The sequence below is a fragment of the Gopherus evgoodei genome, chromosome 11 (genome assembly GCF_007399415.2).
Source record: "Gopherus evgoodei ecotype Sinaloan lineage chromosome 11, rGopEvg1_v1.p, whole genome shotgun sequence".
Classification (NCBI taxonomy): Eukaryota; Metazoa; Chordata; order Testudines; family Testudinidae; genus Gopherus; species Gopherus evgoodei.
Window position 1 is genome coordinate 62089186 of NC_044332.1, and position 12776 is coordinate 62101961.

At 39.6% G+C, this 12776-nt stretch overlaps 1 protein-coding gene across 1 annotated transcript in view; it reads left to right on the top strand.

Annotated features, from left to right (window-relative positions):
• Nucleotides 1–12776, top strand: part of DARS1 (aspartyl-tRNA synthetase 1) — a 72493-nt gene that overhangs the window by 43762 nt on the left and 15955 nt on the right. The window contains exons 5-7 of the mRNA XM_030579714.1: nt 1212–1314; nt 2690–2770; nt 3453–3512. Coding sequence (XP_030435574.1) covers nt 1212–1314; nt 2690–2770; nt 3453–3512 — 244 coding nt within the window. The remainder of the gene's footprint in view (nt 1–1211; nt 1315–2689; nt 2771–3452; nt 3513–12776) is intronic.

A 12776-nucleotide genomic window follows, 5' to 3' on the forward strand; every position in this document is an offset into this window, starting at 1 on the left:
CCGTCACACCATCAACTTATATTGATCCAGAAACTTTTGGTTAGATTTAAGTTATATTGCTGGTGAGAACCAGCACTGATAGGAATAAAAACAGACCCTTTGGCCTACACCCTAGGAAAAAAGTGAACTGGCAGTTTGAGATGATTCTTCCAATTAAATGGCAGAGAAATTAATATAGACCAATAGGATCTAAACTACAAGTTTATTTAATCTAGGACAGGCGTTGGAAGGAAAGGAAGAGTTTTTGGTTTTTTTTCTTGGCTCAGGCATTACAGTAATAAAAATTGACAAATGCAAACAATTTAAGTGAAGGTGTGTGTCTTTGGATTTAAATGAGCATTTAACACAGCTCACCTATACCTGAAAATAGGCCAGTTATAGCACAAGAATATATGTTATCTATCATCTATAACAGAGAGAAGCTGATCACAGAAGCAACGAAAAGCAGGCCAAGAAATCTGGGGATGAAGAATGTACTTAGTGGCCTTGGCAAACTAGCTTCTTTTCTGTCCCTTTTGAGTACCTCAACTTTTTGACTCTGAAGGCCAGTATCTGCCTCCCTGTCTGTATGTAGTTTAATTTTTTTTTTACCAAAAGTAAATGCACACAACTATAATATTAACATGGATTTGTATCTTAAGTTATAGCTTAAATGAACTTTCTGTTTGAGCTCACCAGCAAAACACAAACAAACCTGCAGATGATTGATTTAGTTCTCACCTTAGTGTTCCTGTAATTTGGGAGACCACCATTTTAGACCCCACAGCCTGCAAAACATGCACCATACTTTGAAATCTGTTCCTAAAAGATGTTTGACTCTGGAATCTGTTACTACCTCATTCAGTTGCAAGTACACTGAGAACCTTTTTCTTTTTTGTTTTGAAGAAAGAAAGAGAAAGAAAAAGCAATTCACGGACAGAAGTAGTAGTAATCAAATCTGAAATGTTGAAGAAATATATTTAATTATTACCCCTTTTCTCCCCAACCCTCCGCCCCAATGTTAATTTATTGCAGCTGGGAAATTTTTTTTTTAGCAAAGACCTCTTGCTAGCTCAGTACTTGTATATAAATAATAATGACTTTACCTAAAATGCTCTATTCTGTTACATTGTTCCAGCATTATGTACAAATGTAGTTTTCTTGGTGGGTGATATCCAAATTAGTACTTAAAAGCGTGATGAAATTATTAAAATGGCTATCTCTATTGACAGCGTCAATAAAGAGAGCATTGTGGATGTTGAAGGCATTGTGAGGAAAGTGCATCAGAAAATTGGAGGCTGTACTCAGCAAGATGTTGAACTGCACGTCCAAAGGGTAACATGTTTTAAAGCAAATAATGCATCTGGGTAATTATTTCTGACACCTTTTTAATACAAATTTATAAAAAAAATGTGAAATTTATGTTTTCAGTAAAAGTTCCTAAGATTTGTAGACTCGTCTTACAGTAAACTGCGTTAAAACACAAACTTAAATGCTTAATACGGTAAACATGAAGCACTTTTGTGGTTTTTGTTTGGGGTTTTTTTTACACACGCACTCATGTAATTTTAGGAATTTGTGGTTTCCATCTGCTCTTTTAAAAAAAAAATCCTCATTTGGAATCGTATTTTGAAGTTTATAGCTAGAACACTTGGGCTAGGATTGGCTTTTAATTCCAGTTCTGATTCTTGTCAATAGCAAATTCTGTCCATAGAGATCTGCCTCTTTCTTTTTAAGCATAAGGCAAGAATTTTTTTAGATGTTTGTGTTAGTGCAGAAAAATGCATATGTCTTCACTGTGATGCAGAAGGGCTATGCATCATACATGTCCCCTCTAAAGTTCTGTGAAATACATTTAAGAGGGTACATAAATTCCCCATAGTTTGCATATTGAGGCTGGGGAAGTGCAGTTTGATAGAATTAGTATTTAACATTCATATGGCATCTTTCACCAAAAGGACACTTAAGCACTTCACAAACTACACCCTCAGGATGACTGCATTTTAGTAGTTTGTATAGGTAGAGTCCAGCAGCCTGCCAATGTATAATACATTACACAGGTGCATTGGGGAAGTATATTTTAGTCAAGAATATTGAGGAAAGCCCCTAGACTTACTAAAAGTTCCATGAAATTAGTTTTAATAATCATGCAAATCAGGCAGGTTGTGGGTTCTTATGAAAGTGTCCATACATGCCTTACCGTACGTTTAGAGAGTAAGCTAAGGGGACTATCTCTTAATCTGTGTTTGTGCAGTGTCTAGTCCAACAGGCTCCTAATCAGGGCCTCTAGCCACTACCATATTGCCAATATAATGCTACTTTAATAAGTGTCCACATGGGCTTCTATTTATCTTCCTCAGACGGGAAAAGGACTGATATGATTTCTCAGGTTCCAAAAGCCCAGTTATGAATCATTAGGCTGGCATCTTCTGGCTATCTCTCCTTGATGTGCTTATTCCAAAAAAGAGAGAAAATTCGTTGTTTCCTGTTTTTTTGGAGGAAAGAAATGACACTAAGTGTTCCAGTACAGCCATGAGAATAAAGCCAAATAAAAATTTCCCTCTTTTGACTTTTTGAGTAAATTCGCACGCTTCCAGTTAACGCTTTATGCAAACACTGTTTCATGTTTGTGCCAGAAATACCTTTTTGTAAATCACCCTTTTGTTTTGAGCTGAGTTTTATGCTATTTCTGTTACTGTCTCACTTTCAGATCTATGTGATCAGTTTGGCTGAGCCCCGACTGCCTTTGCAGCTGGATGATGCCGTTCGAGCTGAGGTGGAAGGAGAGGAGGTGAAAACTTTTGTCCCTAACACACCTGTGAATTTTCATTGTATTTGTAGTTGAGCAAAAACATGAAAGCACTTCTTAATGCAGTGATTTTTGCTTTTTGACTTCCTTTACATCCAGATTGTGTGTGTTCCCTGAAACCTTCTCATCTATGTGATACTTGCTGTGGTACAGTGGGAGACAACAGCTACATAATTTGCAGACACTGCTCTGTTGTACCAATTAGTGTTACAGAACCTCATTCTAAAACAAGTACTTGTGTATGTTTCAGGTTTTTGGCAGTCCTCGAGGCTAGTTTATGCATTGTATCCATTGTGAATGGTCACATCTTGAACACTCGTGATCACACTGGAGGAACAAAGAACTGGTCATAGATTGCAAGGCCAGAAGGGAACGTTGTGATCATCTAATCTCACTTCCTGTGTAACACAGGCCATGGAAGTTTCCCAAAATAATTGCTTTTGAACTAGAGCTTGAACTTGATTTAAAAATTACCCGATATAGAGAATCTACCACAATTCTTGTTTGAATTGTTCTACTAAGTCCCTCAAAGTAGTGTTAGAAGTCCTCCCACTGGATTTGCAAATACTGCAAATGCTTTATAACCAAAGTGTGTTTCACTCTGTGGAATGTATTTCTTTGTGTGTATATGTTTTCATTACAAACTTTTTGCACAACTGTTTAGGAAGGAAGAGCTACTGTAAACCAAGATACACGGCTGGACAACAGAGTAATTGATCTGAGGGTAAGGAACTGGTTATGTTACATGGTTAACTGCAGCAATTTAGAGCTTAAATATCCATGAGAACCCCAGGATTTAAGTTAATTGTTTTGAGCTCATGTTAACTGATCGTTATAGATAACATTGGGGAAAAAATTATTGCACTAGTAATAATTGTGCTAAACATATGCACTTGACTTGAAATCCTACCAAGATTTCAGTGTTTCATGATATAAAGGTACATAGATTTTAAACAGTGTCCATGTCCTCTTAGATGTCTGATTGACATAGAATTCCAAGGATTCAGGTAAGAAAGTATTCTATGAATACAGGAGAGAGATACTGGATGACAAAATAAGGACTCGAAAGCATTTTGGGATGTAAGTCAGAGATGTATGTGGCTCAGTGAGCTCATTTTAATTTGAGTTCTTGGTCAAGATTTGAATTCAGGCTCCCAGACATGAAAGGTTAGATCCATTGTATATGTCTGAAAAGCCTGGGCTGCCATAGTGGGAATAGAAGAATCACAAACCTCTGAGAATTATGCTATATATTCATCAGTGCTGCTTCAGAGCAATTGTCATTCCTGTTTGTAACATCATTTAAATAACCAGGGTCCCATGTAAAAATTCTAAGAAATCTTTAAATTCAAACAGAACTCAAATGCAAAGTTTTGCTCTAAAGAGCAGATGGTTATTGTTTAGAAACAGTCCAAGAAAAAAAACGATGGTAGTTATTTAGATTCTAGTCTTTGGGACAAACACTATGAAGGGGGAAAAAAAATAACAGAAAATGTGGAAATGGCAGAGGTGTCTAATGACCTCTTTGTTTCAATTTTCATCAAGAAGGTTGGTGATGATTGGACGTCTAACATAGTGAATGCCAGTGAAAATGAGGTTGGATCAGAAGAGGCTAAAATAGAGAAAGAAGTTAAAAATTAGGTAGACAAATTAGATGTCTTCAAGTCACCGGGGCCTGATGAAATGCATCCTAGAATACTCAAGGAGCTGACTGAGGAGATATCTGAGCCATCAGCAATTGTTTTTGAAAAATCATGGAAAGCGGGAGAGATTCCAGAAGACTGGAAAAGGGCAAATCTATAAAAAAGGGAAATAAAGACAATCCAGGGAATTCCAAACCAGTCAGCTTAACTTCTGCACCCAGAAAGATAATGGAGCAAATAATTAAGCAATCAATTTGCAAACATCTAGACGATAATAAAGTGATAAATAGGGCTGTCAAGCGATCAAAAATATTAATCGTGTGATTTAAAAAAACTAATCACAATTAATCGCACTGTTAATAATAGAATACCATTTATTTAAATATTTTTGGATGTTTTCAACATTTTCAAATATATTGATTTCAGTTACAACACAGAATACAAAGTGTACAGTGCTCACTTTATTTTGATTACAAGTGTTTGCACTGTAAAAAGACAAAAGAAATAGCATTTTTCAATTCATCTAATACAAGTACAGTAATATAATCTCTTTATCATGAAAGTTGAATTTACAAATATAGAATTATGTACAAAAAAACTGCATTCAAAAATAAAACAATGTAAAATTTTAGAGCTTGCAAGTCCCACAGTCCTACTTCTTGTTCAGCCAATCGCTCAGACAAATAAGTTTGTTTACATTTGCAGGAGATAATGCTGCCCATTTCTTGTTTACAATATCATCTGAAGAGAACAGGCATTCTCATGGCAGTGTTGTAGCAGGCATCACAAGATATTTACATGCCAGATGTGCTAAAGATTCATAGGTCCCTTCATGCTTCAACCACCATTCCAGGGGACATGCGTCCATGCTGATGACAAGTTCTGCCTGATAACAATACAAAACAGTGCGGACTGATGCATGTTCATTTTCATTATCTGAGTCATATGCCACCAGCAGAATGCTGATTTTATCTTTTGGTGGTTCGGGTTCGGTAGTTTCTGCATCAGAGTGTTGCTCTTTTAGACTTCTGAAAGCATGCACTACACCCATCCCCATCAGATTTTGGAAGGCACTTTAGATTCTTAAATCTTGGGTCGAGTGCTTTAGCTATCTTAAGAAATCTCACATTGGTACCTTCTTTGCTTTTTATCAGATCTGCAGTGAATTGTGTTTGCTGACCGTGTAACTACTTTTATTTTATATTAGCTCAGGTGACCTCATTTTAAACACAATTTAACCAGCCAGTGTGGCTGGAGCCAAATCACACTTAAACAGAGTCTAGAACAGGGATAGGCAACCTTTGGCACACGGATTGTAGGGTGACCAGACGTCCCGATAAAATCTTTGTTCTTTGTTCTTTGTCCTGCGTCCTGACCACTGTATGGTTGGGTCGCCATTTGTCCGATTTTTTTTTTTTTTTGCTTCGCTGTCAGCGGTTCCAATATTTTGTTCTTGTCGTCTGTTCACCCTAGCGGCTCATCAGGGAAAGCCGCTGGTGGGCCAGGACGGTTTGTTTACCTGCAGCGTCTGAAGGTCCGGCCGATCGCAGCTCCCACTGGCCGCGGTTCACCATTCCAGGCCAATTGGGATTACAGGAAACAGTGCAGGCAGGGCCACCTCCTCCCACAACCACAATTGGCCTGGAACGGTGAACTGTGGCCAGTGGGAGCTGCGATTGGCCGAACCTGCAGACGCTGCAGGTAAACAAACTGTCCCAGCCTTCCAGTGGCTTTCCCTGATGGGGCACATGCCAAAGGTTGCCGATCCCTGGTCTAGAAACTATGTTCTAGATTAGGGAAATGTGGTTTCCAGACTCAGTTTGGCTTCATCCACAATGGTATGCTAAAACAAATTAGCCTGAACTTATTCTGAACTGTGTTTAGAACCACGTTTTAACCCCCAAGTTGATATGGTCAGTGGAAAAGCAGGGCAGAAGTGTATATATTTTGAAGAATACAAAATTCAAGGAGAGAGACATGGTATGGTACAAGAGGCATAATTAGGAAGAATATGAGAGAATTACAAAAGGGAAATTTTAAGGTAAATGTTGTAAGAAAAATATCTTGATGGTCATACTGTAATAAGGAATAGTCTCCTAAATTAAATGGCAAAAAAACATTCCTAGATGCAATTGTAAATACACTGGACAGTAGAAAACATTTTATAGAACAATTGTGCACTGGATAAATAGACTAAGATTACCACCTAGACCTTTTACATTTCAAATGTTTGTTCTACATTTATGGAAGTCTAGGAATGAACACTTGGTTTTTAAAATTCTTTTAAAGAGCGGATGGGGATGAAACATCTGATACTTAAGCAAAATGAATAGATGTTCAGCCCAGGCTACTTAGGGAACAAAGATATGAGTGTGGGGGAAATTACTTTGGAGGATTAAGAGACCATATCATCTAAGTAGGATTCTGCTAGGCCTTAGTCTCAGATATGATCTAGTGACTATGAGAAACATCTACAGCTGGGGGGGATATCTTCAAGCCTAGGACTCTTATAACCACTGCCTCCGCTCCTCCTCCCTTGGCTTCCCTTCATTCTTCGGTCACAGGTAGTAAGAGAAAACTCAGTGAATCTGATGGTGACAATATCTCTTCTCTATGATCAGCAAAAAGGAAGTTTAGGTTAACCAGGAGGTCAGGGTCTTTCTATTTTAAAAACAAAAGCCCTATGTGGCAGTTTCATACTTAAACCATTTGTCTAGTTCAGGAAAAGAGGTTTGAAAGATTAGACAGCACAATAAAAAAAAAAAGTTCCTTTCTGCTACCTCTGGTGGTCTGTCTGACATTCTGCACTCAGCACGCACATTATCCCATGAAACACTGTCTCTTACAAATTAATAGGAAGTGCTGTGTAGGGCAAAATGGACTTTGCAACAGGACAGGTAGCAAAGGACCTTGATAACAGTAAACTTAGGTGCTATTTTTAAATTATGATCCTTGGCTTTCTGTAAATGTCAGCACTGCCACTTTTGTCATTTTAAAATTGTGTGTATCAGGGAAGAAAATCATTTAAAAGCTCCAGGTTGTGGCATTGCTTTCTAAAATATCCACTTTCATGGACAGCCATGAGCTGCTCTGAGCACTATAAATAAAATTCATTTGAGAGGCTAGTGGGAGGTGAATTGAGAAACAATATATCCCAGGTTGGACTTATACAAAAGGTATCAATCTTGTGTTACCATTATAGGATTAAAAATATTCAGTCAACATCCCACTACCTCTCTTGTATGCTTGTACTTAAATGTGCTATTCAGAGACATATGTGCCTTTTGTTTTCATATATATGATGGCCAAAACTGTTAAAACAAAAGGCCCATTGACAAAATATGCCCCTCTGTTCAGAAACGACACACTGTTATAATAATATGTACAAGATATGCCTTGTGAGGTATCATTTAAAAATTCATAAATTGTTGATCAGTAATACCATGCCAAAATGCACATAGCAACATTATATGTAAATTTATTAACATGTTTCCCAGATAAGTCTGGGGAATGGCTAAATCAATTTCTCAGAGACAAAGGGCAAGCTGACACCTCAGCCAGATGTCAACAAGGCTGATAGACCATTACCTGCTAAGTGGCCATTCTTTGGCAAGGAAGGGAGCAGGGACAAAAATCTACCTCTAGGCTCTTAGCAAAGAAATAGCGTGGAGTTTCCTTTCTTTACTAGATTGCCTGTCACCTTGCTCCCACCTGAAAATGCTTCCCAAAGTGGGGGACAGAGTTATAAAAAGAAAGGGCAGACATGCTAAGACACCTTTTCTCTCTCTGTCATTGCACCAAAGTAGACAAAGGAAAATAGCTGTTGGATTCAGAATGAGAGTGTGGGGTCCCGACCTGAAAGCTTGGTCAGTAATCTGCTGAAGCATGTGGTGAGGAAGTTTGCTTTGCAACTAAGGGTACGTCTACACTGCGAAATTAGGTCAAATTTATAAAAATTGATTTTTTAGAAATCGATTTTATACAGTCGATTGTGTGTGTTCCCACTTAAGACCATTATAATGGCGGAGTGTGTTCACAGTACCGAGTTAAGGTCGGTCAGGGACACTTGGACGTAAATGGGAGTGACTCCAGGTCATTCTCTTTCTAAGTTTTCTCTCATGGAGATTCAGTCCTGCCTGCAGTCGTACTGCACCATCTGCTGCCAGGCTAAGATGTATTAGAGAGATGGTGTGAGTGGATCAAAACAAAAAAGAGACCAGATTTGTTTTGTATTTATTTGCTCCCCCTCCTCCATGAATAGTAAGGGGAGGGATAGCTCGGTGGTTTGAGCATTGGTCTGCTAAACCCAGGATTTTGAGTTCAATCCTTGAGGGGGCCATTCTGTGTGACAGTTGTGTGTTTCTCCTTGATGCAAAACCACTCCCTTTGTTGATTTTAATTCCCTGTAAGCCATGTCATCAGTCGCCCCTCCCACAATCATTTTGCGCCTTTTTTCAGCGCAGACGCCATAGCACAGCAATCATGGAGCCCACTCAGATCACTGCAGCAGTTATGAGCACTGTAAACAACACGCGCATTATCCTGCAGTATATGCAGAACCAGAACCTGCAAAAGCAAAACCAGGCGAGAAGGCAGTGCGGTGACGAGAGTGATGAAAACAGAGACACAGACTTCTCTCAGCGCGCGAGCCCCGGCAATGTGGACATCATGGTGGTAATGGGCAGTTTCATGCTGTGGAATGCTGATTCTGGGCCTGGGAAACAAGCACAGAATGGTGGGATCGCATAGTGTTGCATGTTTGGGATGATTCACAGTGGTGCCGAAACTTTTGCATGTGTAAGGACACTTTCATGGAACTTTGTGACTTGCTTTGCCCTGCCCTGAAGCACAAGAATACTAAGTTGAGAGCAGCCCTCACAGTTCACAAGCGAGTGGCAATAACCCTGTGGAAGCTTGCAACACCAGACAGCTACCGGTCAGTCGGTAATCAGTTTGGAGTGGGCAAATCTGCTGTGGGGGTTGCTGTGATGCAAGTAGCCAGCACAGTCATTGAGCTGCTGCTATCAAAGGTGATGACTCTGGGAAATGTGCAGGTCATAATAGATGGCTTTGCTGCAATGGGATTCCCTAACTGGTGGGGCGATAGACGGAACCCATATCCCTATCTTGGCACTGGAGCAGCAGAGCAACCAGTACGTAAACCGCAAGGGGTACTTTTCAATGCTGCTGCAAGGGACATTTCACCAACATCCACGTGGGATGGCCAGGAAAGGTTAATGACGCTCGCATCTTTAGGAACTCTGGTCTGTTTAAACGGTTGCAGGAAGGGATTTACTTCCCGGACCAGAAAATAACTCTTGGGGATGTTGAAATGCCTATAGTTATCCTGGGGGACCCAGCCTACCCCTTGATGCCCTGGCTCATGAAGCCATACACAGGCACCCTGGGCGATAGTAGGGAGCTGTTCAACTATAGGCTGAGCAAGTGCAGAATGGTGGTAGAATGTGCATTTGGATGTTTGAAGAGTTGCAAGTTTTATCTAGATGTTGAAAATAAGAAATTGCATTATTTCTCCCTTTTTAATTTTGCTGTTTAGTGATTCTTGTAATAGTTAGAAATCAGTCAGTTATAGCAGGCAGAAAACAGCAGTAAATACTTCAGAATTCCTTTAGGAATTGTTTTCTGCTTCTCTGTATATTTAAATAGGTTGTAAAAAGCAAGATGTAAAAATCAGGATTTTTTTTTAAAGTAATGGATAGTTTGGATTTGTCAAAATTCCTAATACCTATATCAAGCAAAGGCCATTTCTTGTGTAATGTTTCTGGTTTTAAATGTATGGAGCACTGCTTTTAAGTAACTGATAGTTCTCACTACACTAGTAACACAAAGAAACTGTTTTTTACCCGGCTGAAAATATTCTTTCATACGTTAGAGTGACAAATGCTTTAAACTAATAATTCTGAGCCGGCAATAGGTACTGACTTTTCATTCATTGAAGAATAAATATAAAGAATGCTTACTCCTTTTGCGCACCATTTAAATAGAAAATAGTTTGGTTGGGCATAAACACCTCTTCAGCAATTATTGGAATCCCCGTAGCTCCCCACCAATGGGGACAGGGTGCAGGGATCCTGCAACTCCCTGCCACCATGGGGATCAGAGGGACCCTGGAGCTCTGCACCCCCATGGGTGGTGAGGGCCTTGGAGCTTTTAGCTACCCCACAGCTGCCCAGCCCCTTCCCATTTTATCATAGATATTTTTAGTAAAGATCACGGACAGGATTCAGGCAATAAAGAAAAATTCACAGAAGCCTGTGCTCTGTCCTTGACTTTTGCTAACAATATCCATGACAAAATCTTAGCTTTACTCATAGTTCCTGGCTCTGCACCTCTGAGCTCAATTTGCAACTCTCTTATAACTAAGTCCTGCAAGGTGCTAAGTTCCATTGGAACAATTTTTCTGTCTGTCTAGGTATTTTGTATGGCTACAGTCACTCTATTGTAGACAGCACTTTTTGACTGAAATGTGCTCACTATATGTTTACAAGCTTAATTATATCTTTAAAATGTATCTTATTTTTAATTCTACTTTGTATTATTAAAATGGCCAAAAAATAGTGGTCGATAGCCAAAAATGGGAAGAGATTATGACCAAGAAAGCACAGGGTTCAAATAGTTAAAGTATTTCTTCCATTGTTTGTGACAGAGGTCAGATGAGCTGGCATATGAAACCAAAGCAGAAGACCTATGTCATGGTACAATTCCCCACTCTGAACCTTAGCATCCAAAAGATGGGGTACCAGCATGAATTCCTCTAAGCTCAATTACCAGCTTAGAACCTGTAGCGCTGCCACCAACCAGGATTTCCAGTGCCTGGTACACTCTGGTCCCCACAAAACCTTGCCCAGGGACCCCCAAGACCCAGACCCTCTGGATCTTAATACAAGGAAAGTAAACCCTTTCCCTCACCGTTGCCTCTCCCAGGCTCCCCCTCCCTGGGTTATCCTGGAAGATCACTGTGATTCAAACTCCTTGAATCTTTAAACAGAGAGGACAATTCACCTTCCTCCCTCCTTCTCTTTCCCCCTCCCAGACTCTTCCTGAGAGAGACAGTAATCCTAACACAGAGAATTTAGCCTCTCTCTCCCCCTTCCCTCCTTTCTCCCCACCAATTCCCTGGTGAATCCAGACCCAGTCCCCTGGGGTCTCACCAGAATAAAAAACCAATTAGGTTCTTAAACAAGAAAAGCTTTTAATTAAAGAAAGAAAAAACAGTAAAAATTATCTTTGTAAATTTAAAAAAAATGGAATAGGTACAGGGTCTTTCAGCTATAGACAGCCTAAGTATACAAGTACAAATTAAAATCTTTTCAGCAAAATACCAATTTGAACTCCTTCCAACCAAATACACATTTGCAAATAAAGAAAACAACCATAAGCCTAACTCGCTTTATCTACCTAGTACTCACTAGTCTGAACTTATAAGAGCCTATATTGGAGAGATTGGAGAGAAACCTGGTTGCACGTCTGATCCCTCCGAGCCCCCAGAGTGAACAACAACCAAAACTAACAGCACAGCACAAAAACTTCCCTCCCTCAAGATTTGAAAGTATCCTGTCCTCTGATTGGTCCTCTGGTCAGGTGACAGCCAGGCTCACTGTTCTTGTTAACCCTTTCCAGGCAAAAGAGATATGAAGCACTTCATAGAATCATAGATTATTAGGGTTGGAAGGGACCTCAAGAGATCATCTAGTCCAACCCCCTGCTCAAAGCAGGACCAATCCCCAAATGGCCCCCTCAAGGATTGAACTCACTTCTGTGCTATTAACTTTTCTTATCTGTTTATGACAACCTACTTCGAACATTAATACTGCAATGTGTTTGTTTCAATTTCCCGTTTAATTCCATGAAGGAATCTTCACAGACTGTGGAATGGACTCAGTCAATGCAATTTGCCAATATATCAGTGGAAGGTTTGGTGTTGTCGGAAAAATAATTGTAGTGGTGTAACTTTTTTAAAGGCAAATATAAAAATAATTCACAATGAGAGCTTGTCACTATCTTTAATTTGGTCTTTTGTACTTAGGTATTGTAGCACTTGGGTAACAGCATTGCATACCACTGTAAAACCCCACAATACTAGATACATCAGCAGAGATAGTTAAGGATAGGGTGACAGCTTGAATTCCTTTCTTTAGCCAGTTCAGTTTAGATCTGCGTTGTCCTAAGGCTTATTTTACTGCTGTGAAAATGTTTAAATGAGAGAAGTGTTGCTTCATATTGACAGGGAATAATCTGTCACATCTTCAGTTCAGGACTGGCTGGCTCAGGAAACTGGTAATAGGATACAGAGCTTTTCACTTCTCGGTCAGCAGTTTGAATTT